General features: G+C 37.2%; 1 protein-coding gene across 1 annotated transcript in view; it reads left to right on the top strand.

The window, feature by feature from the left end:
• The window catches only part of CLIC4 (chloride intracellular channel 4), a 94,426-nt gene extending 77,272 nt beyond the window's left edge, over positions 1-17,154 (top strand). The window contains exons 4-6 of the mRNA XM_054500026.1: positions 2,646-2,752; positions 12,707-12,888; positions 13,621-17,154. Coding sequence (XP_054356001.1) covers positions 2,646-2,752; positions 12,707-12,888; positions 13,621-13,785 — 454 coding nt within the window. The 3' untranslated portion in view covers positions 13,786-17,154. The remainder of the gene's footprint in view (positions 1-2,645; positions 2,753-12,706; positions 12,889-13,620) is intronic.
• Positions 17,155-21,182: the final 4,028 nt, after the last annotated feature.

Here is a 21,182-nt window from a genome sequence, read left to right as displayed (position 1 = left end):
CAAACAAACAAACACACTAGACCTGGGGACAGGAGATTTCAGTTTTAGTTTGTCAATACTTTTTTTTGAGACGCAGTCTCATTCTGTAGCCCGAGCTGAGTGCAGTGGTGTGATCTCTGCTCACTGCAACCTCTGCTTCCTGGTCTCAAGCAATTCTCCTGCCTCAGACTCCTGAGAAGCTGGGATTGCAGGCACCCGCCACCATGCCCAGCTGATTTTTGTATTTTTAGTAGAGACAGGGTTTTGCCATGTTGGCCAGGCTGGTCTCAAGCTCCTGACCTCAATTGATCGCCCGCCTTGGCCTCCCAAAGTGCTGGGATTACAGGCATGAGCCACTGTGCCTGGCCTCGTTTGTCAATACTTTTAATTAGCTGAGTGATTTGGGGGCCAAGTGTGTAAGCTTTCTGGAACATAATTTCCTTTTAGGTAAAATGAGAGATCTGAGGTGAACATTCTCTTATAGCTATACTATTCTGTGCATTAAATTAATAGTACAGCCCGGGTGCAGTGGCTCAGGCCTGTAATCCCAGCACTTTGGGAGGCTGAAGCAGGAGGATCACTTGAGCCTGGGCAACATGGTGAAACCTCGTCTCTACAAAAAATACAAAAAGCTAGCCGAGTGTGGTGGCACATGCCTGTAGTCCCAGCTACTCAGGAGGCCAAGGTGGGAGGATCGCTTGAGCCCAGGAGGGGCTCATCTCAGAGGGACAACAGGGCATATTACAAGAATTACACTGTATATATGAATGATGAATATATAAATGATCTGTAATTCAAGCCTGCCTTCCTGTAAATTATTTTGAGAACTGTGAGGCTTACTTCATTGGTACAATTAGGTACAGCTAAATAGTGGTTGGGGAAAAGGAGAATTTGGGAAACTTGGCTATAGGAAGACATAGATGTATTGAAAAGGCAGTATGTTCACTGCACTATTGTTTGTTTGAAATGAGTTAATGATGGTCCTGTATTACAAGCAGTACAAACATTTAAACTGGAGGCTTGTTTGTATAGTCAAGGGAAATTCAGGGGTGGTGGATCTGTGATTAACTGTTTCAGCTCAGGCAGAAACAAAGAAAATGGAGAGGGTAAAGGGTCCTATAGTTGGGGATGTGTGGTTAATGTATGGCTAGATAGATATAGATATCTAAATTCAGGTGAAACTCTCTGTAATTTTTTACAGAAAAACTTTATGTAAATAGTTGTGTTTATAAGATAAATCTTTAAGCTTAAAAAATGAGAGCTATCTAGAGACTAGGTAGATTTATTTAAAAAGATGTCTTGCGCATATAGGTGTTCAATAGATATTTTATATCTTCCTTACCAATATATTACTCTGTCCAATATTTAGAAGATATATCTCTTCCTGAATTCAAAATAGTAAACAGAAGATACATGAATATAAAAGCTGAAACACAACTTGAAACTGAACTAAATTTTGAAAACTACTTCCCCTTCGTTTTTAAAGAAAGCTGGCAAGACAATGTCTTCAAATAAATGAGTTGAAATAATTAGTACACTGTAAAGTTTATTTGTAAAGTCTTATTGCTCCCAAGTCCATTTTCTAGTGATGTTCTGCAGGACCTTCAAGCTGATTAATCTTCCCTAAAATGGGGCTAAGAATCTGAATTCTGCTAGCCCTGACTCCTGGGGCTGACATGAGTCCTCCTAAAGGGAAGATGAATAATTGAGCTTTTTCATATATTTTCCAGTTTGAAGAAGAAATATACACAGAGTATGTATGTTTTAAATCTAAACATGTGAAATATACATTTTTGTGTGTGTTTTAGAAAGCTGGTGTATTACATCTGTTCTAAAAGTAGAAAAATGTGACAACACAATAGAACACTTGTCAGCGTGCTTTCTGACATCTTATTTTGTTGTTGTTTGGTGCTACCCTCATAAATATTCTAGGGAATGTGTAATATAAGGGAGGTTTTGGGAAATCCCAGGTGTAGGTTTCAAGCGATTGATCTGCCTCCTACTGTTTTTGTCCTTAACCTGCTATGGGTGATCATGATGCTTGACCAGCCTAGGCGCTTTTCCTGCCGTTGGGGTTCTCTGGCTGGTTTAGTGCAGGGCATACTAAGGATCTGGTTGGCACTGCTGTTTGAGAAGGCGCATGAGCTGTGCTGTCTGGTGACTACTGAGCACTTGATATGTGACTAGTGCAACTGAGGAAGTGAATTTTTAATTTTGTTTGTGATTAATTTAAAATCATATTCAAATAGATACATGGCAGTAGTGGCTACTGTATTGGACAATGAAGATAGAGAGCATTTCCATCATCACAGAAAGTTCTCTTGGGCAGCACTGCTCTAGCAATCTCATTCCAAGACTCCCATTGGCCTGGCACAAATCTCTGAACAAGTCAACTGTTTCCCCAGCATTCTAATTTATCAGATGGAGGTGGAGTGCACATGCCCTGTGGTTGCCAAGAATATTAATATGTGAACAAAAACACAGTGCAGAGCTTTGTCTCCTAAGGAAAAAACACTTTTAAAAAATACCATAGAAAACAAATGATGGCATTTCTTATACTAATAACTATTAAAAGACGTCTAGTAACTGCTAGCACGGTGGTTTGAGAGAACTTATGCTAATTCATCTTTGAGGGATCGATAATCCATATCACTTTTTCTATTTAGGTACTTAAAGCTTTCACCAAAACACCCAGAATCAAATACTGCTGGAATGGACATCTTTGCCAAATTCTCTGCATATATCAAGAATTCAAGGCCAGAGGCTAATGAAGGTAAAAAACAAAAACTTGAATTAACATTGCAAAAAAAAAAAACCCCAAACAACAACAAGCTGTTATTATGACAGTGATTATAAATGAATACTTTAGAGTCCAGCCATTCCCATAAGTAATAAAAACTGTCTAGAGTTGGTCAGAAATTGGACGATAAACTGGAATAAGCCCCTATGTTGCTGTTTTTCCATGTTTCTAGCTAGTAGCACAGTATATAGTAAGTGTGTGATAAAATGCTTCTTGAATGAAGTTGATTTCATGTTATTTTGAGAAGTTACTGTGAAGGGAGCTAGGCAAAGAATTAATGGTGCATCAGAAACAGTGGATTGTGTGGTTGTGGTGGTTTAGCATAGATTGGTCGAACTTAAACTGTAACTAAACTTTTATTGTTGAGTGCCTGCAGCCTAAAGTCAGTCTGAGGTGTTTTTTTTTTTTTTGCTTTGTTTTGTTTTTGTTGTTGTTGTTTTGCTAATTACCCTTGAGCAGTGTTTGGAGTTGCTTTAAGAGGGTAATTAGACATACTATCCTTCCAAATTTCTCTGCATCTTCAAGCTGGAATTTCATTTTCAAGTCGTGTTTTCGCGGTAAGAATTGTTTAGGAAGTACAGATGCAATTTTCTTTTATTTATTAAAGGACACTATTTTTATTATTTTATTCACCAAATGAATGTATAGTGTAGGGAGGTCTCTTTGGAAGAGGTTCCATTCAGTGAACCTTGTCTTAACTCTAGTAATTTAGTAATTTAGTAATTTCCTTTTCTCTTCTCTTCGGGATGTTAAGCATAGTTCTTCTCTCTGGGGAAAACTGTGTAGCACACATTAGTGTTTATTTGAAAGTAATCCAATAACCAAAAATGCTAGCTCCTAAAAATATTTATCATAGTTCCAGATAGTTTCCTAGCTTGAGTGGGGTTCTTTTGAGAAGAAGTTTATGTCAGCAAATGAACAAGAATACCAAAGGGGAAAATATCAGTGCTGGTTAAACAAGAATGAATATCTTTTAAAAAAGTGAAATACTTGCTAATTTCCTTATGTTATTTCAGTAGGCAAATTCCCAAGCTATTCAGGCCATTTTTTATTACTAAATTTTAAAATTGCAGCATTTTATAATAATAGTATTGGATTCCAATGTCTTTTGCTCTTGGTTTTTGGAATAACACTTACTGCATGAAATGTTTTTCTACAGTGAAGGGAAAAATGTTAGTGCTCAGGTCTGGCTTGTATCTGTTAATAATGTATTCCAGTAGCTGCCATGGTTTGGAAGCAATTTTCTTTAGTAATTGGCTTTTTTTTTTCCCCTGACTAATGTTTCTGTCTAAGCAATTTATACATTAAGTAAGTGGTTATGTTGGATCCCCTCCTTTCCACAGACAGTGTCTTTTCTGTTCTGCCCTTCCTTCATGCGAGATAACTGTTCTTTTCATAAAACTACCCTTTTATACCTAGATGCCCCTGCTGCATACTTCTTTGAACAATCTTAGTTACAGTTATGTTTTTATTTTTCCATGTGTTTTTTGGGGAGTTGGAGGGTGGTTAAATTTCCTCTGACACTTGGTGGGGAGGAGAAAGGAATAAAATGTGTTTGCTTCCACTTTGAGGGATGAGGATGGGGCGGGGTGTGGGTCGGGCAGGAATAAAAAGGTTAGAAAGTTACTCATTTAAGTATAACTTTGTATTCTATTTTTTCCCTATCAATTTGTTACTATCTTAAGTAGCCACCTACTCTTCCTGTCCTCAGAATGCTGTAACCAATAAGAACAAACAACATAATATAATACATGGTACATAATCTAGAAGGCTTTATATTAAATTACCTACTGGTAAATAAAAGTTCCAGTTGCCAAGCAGCTTCTCTCCACAGGGACCTGTTGAGGCCATGAGACTTTAGAAAACAATATTTCAAATCACTTTGGAGCTTAACGGGCCCTCCTTATGTATGTTTGCTGCAGGCCTCACATCCGTTTAGTGCAATCAAATGCCTTTAGTAATCCTAGGAAATTAGTAATTCACCTTTTTATTTCCCCCAACCCCCACCCAGATGCTGACAATTTATACAGAGATGAATTTGTCATTTTACATGGTAAATCAGAGTAGACAAGTCTGATTAGTTTTACCACCTATTAAATATTTTCAAAATCCAATATGTTTGGACAATTTTAAGACCTTTTAGGACTTAATTCTAAGTAAGGGATTCGATGCCTGAATGCTGCAGTTTTGGGCTAATGAAACTGAAATAGAAGGGCTAGTGGTTAGGTTGGGGTACAAAGTAAACAAGTAAAATGTGAAGAATAAAGGGAGAGACACTGATGATAGATAACACATATATAATTCTTTTGGTAACACGTTCAAGTTGATTGGGAGTAAAAGTTTATGTAACCATTTAGGCATTCAAAGAGAAGCTCATGGGTAATTTCTTTTGTGGGGATGTATTAAGTATGACCTGTCCCCAGATCTCCTACTTTTTTTAAGTTCTGTGATGGTATTAATTTATGTAATTTGCTAAGGTCCCAACTGTGACTAGTCATTGATATTTATAATACTCATAAGAGAGATGTGAACTTAGCGTTGTTGAATGTACTCTGAGGCATATTTCGTGATGTCCAAATTCCTATTTTTAGATGGAGGCAAGGAATCTAGAGGTTCTGATTAGTTCCTTTTTATTCAGGATCTTCTCCCTTCTCCTCTCCCCACTACTCCTGCCTTTCTCTCTGGAAAAGTGTTGGAAGTCAGAGGATGGTTGTGCATTATTGTAGCAGTAAGCCTGCGTTGTATATTGGATTATCTTTAAATACCCATTACCTCTTTCTGTTTTCCACTGATGTGTCACTTAGCCTTAAAACTTGTTTGTATAAGGTTACCCTTTATTAAGACTGCGGTAGGTAGCTTGAAAATATAGTTTTATCCATGTCAGTGCTTACAATTTTTAGTCTTTGTTGTAGTCATTGTAAATTATCTTGTTTTTCAATAACAGAAATGCTCTTATTACATTTAATGTTTTCTGCCTTGAATTTTACTCGTTCAAATCATACAAATAACAGAGAATACATGATTGTTGAAAAAGTTAAAATAGTATAGAAATAAATTTAATAAAACTTAATTGCCCCTCTTTAATCACATTACATGACCTCTTCAACAATTTAGTGTTCTTTTTTTCTATGTAATTTTGCAAACATTTCTGTAAGTATGTATTATGTACATGCATTATGCGGTTATACTTTTCACTTATATGGTAGAAATGCTTCTATATCAAAATATAGATCTACCTCAATTTTTAGAAATTCTGCTTTGTATTTTATAATATGGATTTTCATTTAACCATTTCCATGTTGATAGACATCTAGATTGTCTCAAGTTTTTTTTTTTTTTTTTCACTATAATAAACAATGCTGCTGGTGAATGTCCTTGAGCTAGATTCCAAATAGTTCAAAAAGTTTGTGCATTTTAAATTTTGCTCTATTTTGCTAAATTGTTCTCCAAAAGTCTATACCAGTTTAAATTCCCACAAACATGAAAGTATTCATTTCCCTACACTTCAGACCCTGGTGTGTGTTAATCTTTGTAATTTTGCTGTGTTCTCTTAGACAAGAAAGGGTGTTTTGACTTCCATAATTAATTTTAAACTGATTTTGTTGCTGTGTTGCACTTAAAAATTTTTTGAGAGCTTTATGAAATAGCTTCTTAGGGATACCAGCATTACTACATCAGAGGTATTAGAGAATAATAGAGCTACTTTGTGATGGCTTGCTACTGCCTTCTAGTGGTTAATTTTGACATTTTCTTTATATTTACATACTCCTTTGTGATGATTAGTCTTGAAAACTGTATTGTGTTTATTGAATGGTGCTGTTTAGTACTTTTTGATACCTCTGTTTGTGTTTGTTTTATTGGCCATACCTTACGTTGATACATATAATTGTATCAAACTAATTCATCATTCTTTGTTTTCATTAATATACCCTTGTTATGACATTCTTAACTATGAAAAATTACTAACACTCTAGTCAGGTATAGCAATTCGACTTCATCAAAAGTGCTTTGCTAAGTCCAAAATTATAGAAAAAACAGTCATTGTAATGTTATGCTAGACTCTTAAATTTCTTTTGAAAAAAATTTATTTAAATGAGACAAGGTCTCTCCACATTGCCCAGGCTGGTCTTGACCTCCTGGACTCAAGCAATCTACCCAGCTTGGCCTCCCAAAGTGCTGAGATTACAGGCGTGAACCACTGTGCCTTGCACTGACGAATACTATGTTATAAACCTTGTAAATTTAGGATATTTGATTTTTATATATATAATTCAGGAAAAACATTAATTTAGAGCAGGTCCAAGGTTAAAACATTTGCTCAAAAACTTGTCAAAACACTCAAATAGCATTTGAGACAATAATTCAATGTTTGAATTCAGGCAACATTATCTTCCCCACAGACTGATTCTATTCATTGTAATCTGATCAAAGAACAAGTCCTTGTACTCTAATATGTTCTTGTTCTGCATTCACTACTTTTATTTTTTTTGGTTTTTTGTTTGTTTTGTTTAAGAGTCTTGCTGTGTCACCCAGGCTGGAGTACAGTGGCACAATCTCGGCTCACTGCAACCTCCACCTCCCGGGTTCAAGTGATTCTCCTACCTCAGCCTCCCAAGTAGCTGGGACTACAGGCGTGTACCACCATGCCTGGCTAAGTTTTGTGTTTTTAGTAGATACGAGGTCTCATCATGTTGGCCAGGCTGGTCTTGAACTGCTGACCTCAGGTGGTCTACCTGCCTTGGCTTCCCAAAGTGCTGAGATGACAGGTGTGAAGCACCACGCCCGGCCATGCATTCACTGCCTTTAATAAGAAGCATATTAAATCTTGTTTTACAACCTTGAGATTCTGCTCTCTCCTTTTTCTCTTTTTTCCTCTTAAATATACCCACAGAAAGTGCTTCATCATTTCCTGGAATTCTTACTGACCTAGCTGTTTCTCACATTGTATTCTCTTGTTAATTTATAAACTTTACATTTCAGCTAACTATATGCATTATCGCTGGCCTGAATGTAATTAATAAAAATTTATGTTTATTATTTTGTGTTTTTGATTTTTTATTTTTAAGTGGCTTGTTTCTCTGTCACTTCTGTAGTTGAGCTCTGCTAATGTCTCAACTTTATTTTACTGGGTTCCAGTGCCCTCTGCTGGTTATGTTTCCTCTAAGAAATAAGCTAACTTGATCATTGGCTGTGGCTAGCATGTTCCTTTAATAATAAAGTGGGTAGATCTTTGACCTGGTCACTTATCACTTAGGTAACACATTCTAATTTGTTTGATATTTTCCTAAGTAAAAAATATTACTGGGTCAGGTGCGGTGGCTCACGCCTGTAATCCCAGCACTTGGGGAGGCCAAGGCAGGTGGATCGCTTGAAGCCAGGAGTTCGAGACCAGTCTGACCAACATGGCATAACCCCATAACCCCATCTCTACTAAAAATATAAAAATCAGCCAGGCGTAGTGGCTCACGCCTATAATCCCAGCTACTCAGGAGGCTGAGGCAGGAGAGTTGCCTGAAACCCGGAGGCAGAGGTTGCAGCGAGCTGAGATTGCACCACTGCACTCCAGCCTGGGCGACAGAGTGTGAGACTCTTGTCTATAAATAAATAAATAAATAAATAAATAAATAAATAAATTTTAAAAATGTAGAATTAAATACATAACAATAATGGCATATAGGACAGAAAGGAGGTTAATGGGGTTCTAAGGTCTTTGCATTATCCTGGAAGTGGCAACAGTTATAATTAAACTTTAATGAGTCAAGGAAACAAAGACTAGAAAAGGATGTATATTAAGCTAATAGAGGTGGAAATAGAGGAATAATTTTTAAAAATGTAATCCATAGGAAGGTAGGAGAGAAGAAAAGAACACAGAACACGTGGACAAATAAGAAGTATATAGCAGATTTGAACCAGAGTTTTTAGTAATGACATTGAATATACATTATTTAAATATTCCAAATAAAAAAACAAAGTTTACCAACTGGATTAAAAACAATGTTGCTTATGTACAAGACTGTATCTATCTATCTACCTATGAAACACACACATACACACATGAAATGTGGATCCAGGAGAGCTAAAAATGAAATAGTATAAATACCAACCTAAAGAAAGTTGACAAAGCCACACTGACATTGGATGAAGTAGACTTTAAGGAAAGAAGCATTATGAGATAATGAAGCGTGTTCCAGACTGATTTAAAAAGGTTAATCTACCAGGAAGATAAAATAATTCTAAACTTATGTTACCAAATAACTAACCTGAAAATATAAGCCAAATTGACAGAACTAAAAGAGACAGACCAATCCACAGTCATAGTGGGGGATCTTAACTTACCCCCTTAGTAACTGTTAGAATCAACCACAAAAGGAAAAAAATGAGAAGATAAAATTGAACAATACAGTGAACAAATGAAATCTCATATATGTATATACATATCTCACTGTACTTCAGAATATACTTTTGTTTTTCAAATGCACATGGAACAAAATTGGTGGTAAAGCGGGGCCATAAAACAAAGCTAAAAATTTTTCCAAAAAAATTGAAAACGTGGAATGTTTCTCAATCAAAGAAAATATGATAGATATCAATAACAAAAGTACAGCTAGAACTGGAAACAGTGGCTCATGCCTGTAATCCCAGCACTTTGGGAGGCTGAGGTGGGTGGATCACTTGAGCTCAGGAGTTCGAGACCAACTTTGGCAACATAGCTAAACCCTCTGTCTACAAAAAATACAAAAATTTGACAGGTGCAGTGGCATGTGCCTATAGTCCCAGCTACTCAGGAGGCTGAGGTGGGAGGATCGCATGAGCCCAGGAGTTCGAGGTTGCAGTGAGCCAAGATCATGCCATTGCACCCCAGCCTGGGTGGCAGGAGTGAAACCTTGTCTCAAAAATGAAAAAAGCTACCGCTAGAAAGTTTCTACATGTTTGAAAATTAATTAGTATATTTCTAAATAATCCACAGATTGAAAAAGAATAAATGAAAATACAGAATGTCTACATTTGTGAGATATGGCTAAAACTGTGCTTAGAGGGAATTTTATAGTTCCAAAAGCCTATATTAGAAAAGAAGAGAGCTAAATATTGGTGAAGTAAAAGTTAGAAATACTAAAGAGCAGAATATAAGGAAGTAGAAAACAAACATGACGTTGAACAAGGAAGCTAAAAGCTGGTTCTTTGCAAAGTCTAACAAATAAAAAAAGTTGATAAATCCTTGAAAAGAAAAAGCAAGAAAAGTGAGAGAAGACAGCAAAAACCAATATTAGAAATAAAAAGGAGGATTGCTACAGATCTTACATTAAAATGATTTTCGGAGGATATTATGAAAAAATTTATGCTTATAATTTTGAAACTATTGGAGAAATTTACAGAAAGTACAGTGTAACAAAATTGACACAAGGAGGAATTAAAAATGTGAATATTCTTATATCATTTAAATTTCTTATAATTAAAAAGAAAACTCCAGATCCAGATGGCTTCACTGTTGAACTCTTCCAAGCATTTGAGGAAGAAGTAAGGTCATACTTTCACATACCTTTCCAGGGAACAGAAAAGAGGGAATACTTTCTAACTTGCTTTTTGAAGGCAGGGAGCCTTGATACCAAAACCGTACAAGAACATCAAAAGAAAGGACAATTTCAAGCCAATCTTTCTTTAATATAGATACAAAAGTCTGAAACAAAATATGCCAAATCCAGCAACATAACAAAAGGTAGTACTACCAAGTTGGGTTTCTCAGGAATGGAAGATGTTTAAAAATTCAGAAATCTGGCCGGTTGCAGTAACTCGTGCCTGCAATCCCAGCACTTTGGGAGGACGAGGCAGGCAGATCACTTGAGGTCAGGAGTTCGAGATTAGCCTGGCTAACATGGTGAAACCCGGTCTTCTCTGCAGACTCTTCCTCCTACCTATCCTTTAAATGATGTTCCTTAGGGCTTTCTCTAGGCCCTCTGCTTCTCCTTTACTCCATGGTTTCAGTGTTCATTTATGTTCTCATAACTTCTAAACACGTTGCTCCAGCTCAGTTTGTGACACTTGAAACCATATTTGTCTGTCTATTGGACATCTCTACTCCCATGTCTTACAGGCACCTCAAACTCAGAACGTTAACTGAACTCATCTCCATAGCCCCTAAATTGGTTTCTCCTTGGGAAGGTAAATGGCTCAGTAAATGACACCAGCATTCACCCTGGGAGTCTTTAGTTTGTTGATCAGCTTCTCTATACTACCCTCTGTCCCCAAGATCTAAACTTTCTGAAGATAGGAACGTATTAAGTTTTATTCAACAGTGAATTTAATAATCCTTAGAATAAGACTTGGCATGTAGGAGGGGCTCAATTATATTTTGTCGAATACATCTTCCCCCCTTTCTCCATATTCACTTTGGTTTCTGAACTCTGTTAGTTTTTATTTCCTAAAATCCATTCATTCCTTTTTATGCCTATAGCCTGCCTGCCTAAGACTACCATCTATTACCTGGACTACCATGAAGGGACCAAGGGCTGAGTGGGTGGCTGCAATTTGGAAGAAGAGGTTTGGGGTTAGGACGTATGTACATTGCTGGTAAAATATCTAAGATGCAGCATGTAAGCCTTTACCTTTTTCCTTAAAGGACACAACTGAATTCAGACTTAAAACTACATGGTTTGCCACCTCATGATATTTAACTTTCTTTTATGGCCAGTTTTACCACAATCATCTGTGTAAGTTCATCTATTCTGAGAGTGAGGGGGAAGGTGGATTTGGAAGGAAAGGATAAGAAAGGATAATGGAAGATCTGTCTGTTGTTATTCCATATTTTTAATGACATTCCTACCCACTTTCTGCTGAGGGCCACTAACCTTTACTTTCCAGATACACAGTGGTGCTCTGTCCCACTTTAATGAATGCCATCAAAAATATGGAATAACGACAGACAGATCTTCTGTTATCCTTTCTTCTGAATCATGACAATCAGAATCATGGCAATCTGAATCATGACAATCAGAGCATCTTAATCTATTTGGTTAAAGAGGCTCCCAGTTCAGTATTGTAAATTGAACTCTTTAATCTGACCTTTGTGTTTTTTGTATAAGATAGTGCTATTCTTGGCTTCCTGTGAATTATAAGTCTAGTTTTGAAAATCTCAGGTTTTCTGTTTGGATTGTTTGAATTGGTATTTCTTAACACATTTCTTGCTGATAAATCAAAATATTCATGAGGGAGCAGGAATTAAAAATGAGGGCAAGAATCTGTCTCTGAGATTTTTTTAATCCCTAGATTTGAATTAATATGCTTGCCTTTTCTCATCCATTTTTCCAGTTTAAATGTCAAATGTGTTGGACCATTTGTGTTCATGTGTGGGACATTTAGTTGTTAGCAAGTTTTTTTTGAGACAGAGTCTCGCTCTTTCGCCCAGGCTGGAGTGCAGTGGTGCTATCTCAGCTCACTGCAAGCTCTGCCTCCTGGGTTCACGCCATTCTCCTGGCTCAGCCTCCTGAGTAGCTGGGACTACAGGCACCCGCCACCATGCCCAGCTAATTTTTTGTATTTTTAGTAGAGACGAGGTTTCACCGTGTTAGCCAGGATGGTCTCGATCTCCTGACCTCGTGATCCGCCCGCCTCGGCCTCCCAAAGTGCTGGGATTACAGGCGTGAGCCACTGCGCCTGGCCATTTGTTAGCAAGTTTTTACGAATACCACTGCCTGACATTATTATGCTTATTTATACTTTTACCTGAACAAACTTGTTTCATCCCCTGCCCCACCTAATTAAGCTCTAGGAGAGCAGGAGCCTTGTCTGTTTTGTTCTACAGTACCTTGTGTCAGAGTAAACATTTTTAAACAGTTATTGACTCAAAGAATCTGCTTCTACTTGGGGACTTGAGTGGTTTTCCTTCTTAACAGTATTCTCATCTTCCCCCCCCCCGCCCCCTGCCCCGCCCAGCACTGGAGAGGGGTCTCCTGAAAACCCTGCAGAAACTGGATGAATATCTGAATTCTCCTCTCCCTGATGAAATTGATGAAAATAGTATGGAGGACATAAAGTTTTCTACACGTAAATTTCTGGATGGCGATGAAATGACATTAGCTGATTGCAACCTGCTGCCCAAACTGCATATTGTCAAGGTAGGTCTGTATGGGGGTGATGTTGCATTGCCATTACCTTGTATTGTATTTACTAAAGTGGCATTTCCTTTGTGCTCAAAACATTTCTGATTTTATATGACTAGTTGTTTAACTCAATGCTGTTTAGGCAATAGTTGAAGTACCCTAGAGTTAGTTAAATGGAAAATTATGTCTTAAACTTGAGGAATATAAGAAAGATGAATTTTTTTTTTCTGTGACTGCATAAAAATTCAAAGATATAATGCGTGACTTTGAATTGGAGTTTGCCACACTGACTTATGTTATCAAATTCTGTTCTGTGATCACACCTTGCTTTCTCTATTGAAGGCAAAAAGTATTGAGCATTTATTATATGAGACACTGGGCTGGGCACATTGTTACATAGAATAATAATAAGCGCTAGTTGTAAATAAAGACCTAAGATAACAAAAACAGATCTAAAATAGCATATGTGTGTTGTGAAGTACTTTCCAGTGATTATACTTGGCTGTCTTTCTGGGTGTCCAAGACAGTTATTTGCAGTCACTGTCACACTTCTAAATCCCTGGTGTAGCTTGCAGTCTTGGTCATTATTTAAAACTCTGGTTAGAATGATGGTGATGGACTTCTTTTCAAATAGAAGCAGTTCTCAAAGATCGAGAGCATTAATTATTTGCTCCAAAATCAGAGATATGTCTAGTTTACAAGACATGGAAAATAAGTCTGTTAACTTTTGATCTCTTTGTATTTCAGGTGGTGGCCAAAAAATATCGCAACTTTGATATTCCAAAAGAAATGACTGGCATCTGGAGATACCTAACTAATGCATACAGTAGGGACGAGTTCACCAATACCTGTCCCAGTGATAAGGAGGTTGAAATAGCATATAGTGATGTAGCCAAAAGACTCACCAAGTAAAATCGCGTTTGTAAAAGAGGTGTCTTCATGTCTTCCCCTAAGAATACGCTTTTCCTAACAGGCTACTCCTTCCTATAGAGCAGAAATTGTATTTTGCACGAACATGCAGTTATTGAAGATTAGGATCAAGGATAGACAAGGTATAGTAGTTATCTTAAAATATACACTCCTAAGCAGTATTATTTTAAAATCCTTTTACCCTGGCTACCTCCCCTACCCGGGTTCCCCTCTCTTTAATTTGGAGACACTCCACCACAAACTTTTCACTTTAGAGGTAGCTTGCCATCTCTCAGGAGCCCTCACCATTGTGTCCATTCACTGTGTATATAGATGGCAGAACTTTTGAGGTGCAATGTTTAATTGTTAAAAATAGTAGCCACGACTTTATCAGGCAGCCCCAAACTGGTGCATAATGCATGGTACAAGGAATATTTATGTATTTTTTGGAATTTTGTAATATTTAGTAAGAGTATATGAAAGGATTGCTACTGTATCAGAAATATTGTTTCAATTTAGTCTATCCTGGATATGTACTAACGAATATTACCACCAGAGAAGAGAGCTTTCTACAAAAGTCACTACAGATTTTGCTATATTGCTTTGTAGATAGATTTTTACTTTTGCCTAAAAGCATTTATCCTTCATACCAATTGTAACATCTGACACCATGTAGAAGCTAAAAGTTTAGAGGGAGTGAGGGTTTTCTCAAGACCTTCCTCAAGCATTTTATCTTTATAATAGAAACTGATGGGCACCTGATACTCTGTCTAAATACGTTTGTTATATGTGTTTTGCCCTGTGTCATTCATTTGGAACTTTATTGCTTTCTTTATTTTAAAAAGCTTGTTTTTAGGTAATCATAGAGCTTGCTATTTGTACATCTTTTGAGCAACACTACGTAACTGATTTTTAGTTGACTTAGCTATAACAGTACAGTGATTAGCAATGTAAAAATTAACACAGAAATTAACCTAAGGAATGAAGGGTGGGTTTGTCAAAATATCAAGTAAATTTTTGTTTCTAAAGTACATTTAATGTAGATGACCTAAAGAATGCATTATCCATCCTATATAAAAAAAAGATAAAACACAGGTCACCAATTTTCTCATTTCACCCCATTTACCTTGCATAGAGGATTGTTCATTCCTTTGGGACTAAGTTATAGTCATGGTGAGTGTGTATTTACTGTAGTTTTGCCTGATCTCACTCATTGCACTTCCTGGAGTTGAATTTTCCAACAGCCATGTTGAGGAATAGCACTCTGCATGTTTTTGTTTTGTTTTTTGGGGTTTTTTTAAATTGAAGCCCTAAACCAGGAATTATTTGTGCTTTAACAAGGGAGGATGAACTTGCTGAAAATAAAACTTTGCTATGTATTTACTCTTTTTTAAAAGACAAAAGCAAAACCAGACTTTCTACGTACTACTCCAAAGACTGTGATTGTGACTTATTATAATACATTTTTGGTAATTTTTTTATACCTAATTTGTATAGGAAGTGCTATTTCTCATAGGCTGTTTCTTGAAATTTTAAGTTTATTGCTTTAAAATGGCAGTGTTTCTCCCACTTTGATATGCTAACATTTAGTAAGCACTGGCTTTATGAAAGCAGCTTTTTATAAGTGTACTGCATTTTTTGAACCTATCATTAATTAGCTTAGTATGAAAGATAAGAAAATCTCCATGTTGTATCCATTTGGCTCAGGAAGATTCTTTGCCTTACCTTACTTAGAACTCTTTATTGCTTATCAAAAGTTTGAGTACTCGCTTGGTTTTTTTTTGGTAATTAAATATTGTATGATTTATCTGGTTCAAGGAAGATGCACTATTCAGTTATCTGTTGAGAAATTATTTTGCAGTGGTTTTAGTGGGTGAAAGTGTCCCATCTGCACCAGTACACAGGCAGGCGTTATCACTCTTCACCTACTTTTTAAATAGTGGCAACTTGGGATTCATTCTGGTGATTCTGAACCTTGCCTCATAGCTTAAAGTATAAAAAAGATTCAAGAGCAGTGAGGTTTGTTCTTTCCAGTGAATGGTGGACTGAGTGGTGCGGGGTGGAGGGCTAACAGAGGAAAGAACTCCATTCTTCAGAATACAGTGATGAAAATTCATTTTGAAACTCAAATATTTTCATTTTGGATATTCTCCTGTTTTTATTAACCCAGTGATTACACTTGGCCATCCCTCTAAATGTTCTAGGAAGGCATGTCTATTGTGATTTTGATGAAGACAGAATTATTTTTCTCTGTAGAAAGACAGATACCACTTTATCAGGGAAGTTAGTCAAATGAAATGGAAATTGGTAAATGGACAAAAGCTAGCTAGTAAAAAGGACGATCCAGCAACATGCTTTAACCCCATTGTATGTTTGTGGAAAGAGCATAGTTTAACATCTTGAGAAATTTGGGACATGAAAGTTTTCATGGTAGACAGTTCATGCAGTATATGAATTGACATAGTGGAAATAATCTGATTCTATTTTTACAACTAACAAATCCATTCCCCTTCATTTAAACACCTTTTGTGTTTTACTTCAGTGAGGAGATTGGAGTCTGATGGATCTGTTTTCCAAGAGATTCTGAGAAATTTTTGTATTCAGCAGTTGGAAAGCTCTCTGTTCTAGTTGATAAAACTTCCCTTTTTTGATGTAGTTGCAGATATTCTATACAGTTCTGTTGTCTTTTACTAGGACTGTTAACTTTTGTGATAAAATTCAAATAAGATTTTATTTCTTGGTAATTTTGGCTTTCACAATTTATCTTTAAATCCTTGAGCAATCTGTATACAATTAAGAGATCAACTCTAGGATTTAGGCATGTTAACTTTACTTCTGTTGTGTTTTGAATCTCTCCAGAGTTGCATGTAGATAGCATTTATTTCTGTGCACTTAAACCCATTTAGAAAATAACTACAAAGTAAAAATGTAGAGGAAATAGAAATGTATTTTTTCATGAACATTTTGATACAAATTTCATCATTTAATGATTCACCAATTTCTTGCATTAATTTGAATTTAAGCATTTAATTCAAAGAGAGGGGAGCATTCATTATTGATATATGTGGGCTTTAAAAAACTCCATCCTTTATAAACAGTCAAGGTTTGGGCCACACAAAGTATATTTTTATCATGGAAAAATTTCAACTCCTCAAGCCATAATGTTGAACAGAATTGGAATATTTTCTTTATAATTTCTTGAACAGGCAAATGAAAGCTTATTATAGAATGCATGTATTTTCTTTTCTCTTTGGAACATCAACACCAGTATATTGCTGGCAGCTATTGTATTAAAAAATAAAGTATATTTTCACTATCATAAAGGATTCTTTTTTCCCCCTTCATGAAAATAAACAACAACTTGGGGTAAAAGTTTTGAGACTACTATTTTTTTTTCTGTGGGTGATTCAGCACATTTAATAAGTTAAAGGAGAAAAACCATAGGATCATTTCGATAGGTACAGAAAATAACTTGATTAAAATATTCATGTTACTCATTCTTAGCAAAATAGGTAACTTTTTCTTTTAACCTTATAAAGACTTTTATTGAGAACCTATAGCAAATGAAACAGAAGCGATCTCGTTAAAGTCAAGAATAAGACAAGGTTGCCCTCTATCACAGCTACTATCCAGCTACTTTAACAGCTACTTTATTTAGAGATATCCTAGCCAATGCAGTAACATCAGTGAAAGGAATAAAGAATGGAAAAGAAGCAACAAAATGACTGCCCTTTGCAGGTAATGATGATGTTGATGGTGTGTATGTGTATAAAATCCAAAATAACTTACAAATACTAAAAATAATTCAGCTGGATTTCTAGTCGTAAGATCGAGGAACAAAATTTAATATAACTACTATATACAAATAGTAAGCACATTGAAAGCCAATAGAGAAATTGGTAACATTGTTTTTTTTCTGGAGGAGAATTGGGTGCCTGAGGTAAAGGGGTGGGAAATTATCAATGTATACTTTTAAGTTTTTAGAAATTGGTAAATATATTACCTATTCTAATAAACAAAAAGTGCTTTAAAAAAAGAATAAAGATCCTAAGTGATTAAGGATCAAATCAAACAATGTGCAATTCCTAGCCAAGCATGGTGGCTCATACCTGTAATCCCAGCACTTAGGGAGGCCAAGGTGGGAGGATTACATGAGGCCAGGAGTTCAAAACCAGTCTGGGCAATACAGCAAGACCCTGTCTCTACAGGGAAAAAAAAAAAAAAAAAAAGCCAAGTGTGGTAGCATGAGTCTGTAGTCCTAGCTACTCGGGAGGCTGGGGAAGGAGGATCTCTTGAGCCCAGGAGTTTGAGGCTGTAGTGAACTATGGTTGTGCCACTGTACTCCAGCCTGGGTGACAGAGCAAGACCCTGTATCTTTTTTTTTTTTTTTTTAAGTGCAATTCTTTATGGAGAAAAGTACAAGACATTATTGAAAGGCCTAATAGAAATTTGTTCAATGGATAGGCATACCATATTTATGGATGGAGAGCTCAAAAGCATGAAAATTTAAATTCTGACTACTTATAAATATATTTGCCAATAAGATCCTAACAGGTGTTTTTGGAAACTAGATAAATGGATTCAAAAATTCATGTGGAAGAGTTAAGCCCCCAAATAGCCAACATATATTTGAAGATGGGGAAAGAGAACTTGTCTGACAAGATACCAAGACTTAATAAAAACTTACAGTAATCGATGGGTAGGATATAGGTCACAGCAACACAATACTACTGCTGCAACAACCATAAAAAACTATTAAAACACCAAAATAGGTCAGGTGCGGTCGCTCAAATTCCAGCACTTTGGGAGGCCAAGGCAGGTGGAATCACCTGAGGTCAGGAGTTTGAGAGCAGCCTGGTCAACATGATGAAACCCTGACTCTACTAAAAATACAAAAAATATATAACAATAGTGATGGAAGGAAGGTAAATGGAGTTAAGTACTTGCACGATTCTTACATTATTTGGGAAGTGGTGAAAATACCGATTTAAGAAAATGATAATAAATCATGGATAAATATCACAATTTCCAGGGTAACTACTAAAAGAACAACAAGAATAAATAACTTAAAAATCTAAGACTCAAGGAGGAAATGGAAGTTTAAAAAAATTCAATTAATCCAAAAGAAAGGACAAGAGGATCAAATGAACAAAAGATAGGACAAATTGGAAAAATAGCAAAAGGTTAACTGTAAATCCAACACTTAGTAAATTTATGAAATGTAAATGGGCTGAACAATATTAAGTGTCAAACTGGATAAAAAATCAAAACCCAGTATATGCTATTTACAAGAGACAAATATATGGGCCCAGAAGGGTGAAATTAAAGAATGGAATAGTTAATTCATTGACACAGTAAATAAAAAGAAGATGTGACTATCATACAAAGTAGGTTTTGAGGCAAGAAGTGTTACTGGAGATGAAAAAAGATGTTTTACAATATAGGACTTTGATAATCATGAACAATTTATTCACTATGAAAATGTTAACAGTCCTAAATTTCTGTGTATCTAGTAACACCTTTAAATAAAATAAAAATTGACTAAGCTAAAAGGAGAGAAATATCTGCAATTATGAGGACAAATTCATCCTCATAATTGGAGATTCTTAACATAGCTCTCAGTAACTGATAGAACAAGGAGGAAAACACATGCGTGTGCACATACGTACACACAGGAATAGCAGAAAAGAGAACACAACCACTTGACCTAATGGATGCATATGGAATGCTATATCCAACAACTGCAGAATGTACATTCTTTTCAGGTATATGTGGAACTTTTAGTGAAACAGACCCTATGCCGACCCATAAAACAAGCCTCAACAAATTTCAAAGGAATGAAATACAAAATACGTTTTCTGACCACAGTGGAATTAAACTAGAAATAGTAGTTGAAAGATACCAAGAAAATCCCCAGAATAAGGAACTACTTACAGTACCCTACAACCCATGCTGAATTTTTTTTTTTTTTTTTGGACAGAGTCTCACTCTACTGCCCAAACTGGAGTGCAATGGCATGATCTTGGCTCACTGCAGCCTCCGCCTCCCAGGTCCAAGTGATTTTCCTCCTTCAGCCTCCCTAGTTGCTAGGATTACAGGCGCCCTCCACCATGCTAGCTAATTTTTGTATTTTTACAAATACAAAAATTGTAACCTGTTGGCCAGGTTGGTCTTGAACTCCTGACCTCAAGTGATTCACCTGCCTTGGCCTCCCACAGTGCTGGGATTACAGGCGTGATCCCACATCCTGCCTGAAAATCTAAATTTTTAAATTTAACACACGTATTTATTATATACCAGGAACTATTCTAAACACTTTACATATATTAACTTAGTCTCTTTAACAATCCTATGAGATAGAGACTATTATTCCCATTTTATGGGTGAGGAAACTCAGGCATGTGGAGGTTAAGAAACTTGCTCAAGAGCCTGGGAAACATAGCAGGACCCTGTCTCTACAAAAAAAAATTAAGGTTGTGAGAGCCTCTAGTCCTAGCTACATGGGAGGCTGGGGCAGGCGGATCGCTTGAGCCCAGGAGTTCGAGGTTGCAGTGAACTATGATCGTGCTATTGCACTCCAGCCCGGGCAACAGAGCAAGATCCTGTCTCTAAATAAGAAAATAAACTTGCTCAAAATCCCACAGCTAGTAAATGACAGCCAAAGTTAGGCAATATAGCAATATGCAGATAGTGCTCAGCAATCTTTAAAAGTGTGTCTGTTTTCCTCCTTACAAGAGTGGACTTGGCTACCTGGCCCCTGACAGCTAAGGTAATTGGTTGCCAGGTAAGCAGAGGTCCAGCTGGAACATATAGATTCTTTAAAAAAAAAAAAAAAAATACAGGATTCTAGCTCTGTTGCCCAGGGCGGTGTCAAGCCCCTGGCCTCAAGCAATCCTCCTGTCGTAGCCTCCGAAAGTGTTGGGATTTCAGGCGTGAGCCACCGCGGCCGGCCAAGAGCACGTTTGGTTGGTTTGTCCTGAGGGGCAGGTCTCTCGCACCAAGCAGGAGGTAGAGGTCCCGGGCCCAGAGGGGCCCTGCATCCCCCACCTCCTGCTGCGAGAGGCATCAGCCGGCTTTGTCCCTAAAGCCCCTGCTCGCCTTCCTGTCACCACTCGGGTGCGGTTCCGAAGTGGCCAGCAGGGGCCGCGGTTCCCCTCCTTTCGGCGCCACTTCTGCGAGTAGGGCTGGGACAGCTGCAGGACCTCGTCAGTTTGGGGAGCTGCCAGACCCGATCAGCAGCGTTGTCGGCTTCCTTCCTCTTTATCAGATCTGTCAGAGCTGCTGCGCGCTGCGAAGGCGCCTCCGGCCTCCTTCCCTCCTTCCTGTGTCGAACGCACGCTCCCCGGCGCCGCTGCGAACCGACACCTCCGCGCACCGACACCTCCGCGCCTCCCCCGGCG

The sequence above is a fragment of the Pongo pygmaeus genome, chromosome 1 (genome assembly GCF_028885625.2).
Source record: "Pongo pygmaeus isolate AG05252 chromosome 1, NHGRI_mPonPyg2-v2.0_pri, whole genome shotgun sequence".
Lineage (NCBI taxonomy): Eukaryota > Metazoa > Chordata > Mammalia > Primates > Hominidae > Pongo > Pongo pygmaeus.
This window is presented reverse-complemented; position numbering and strand designations above follow the sequence as displayed.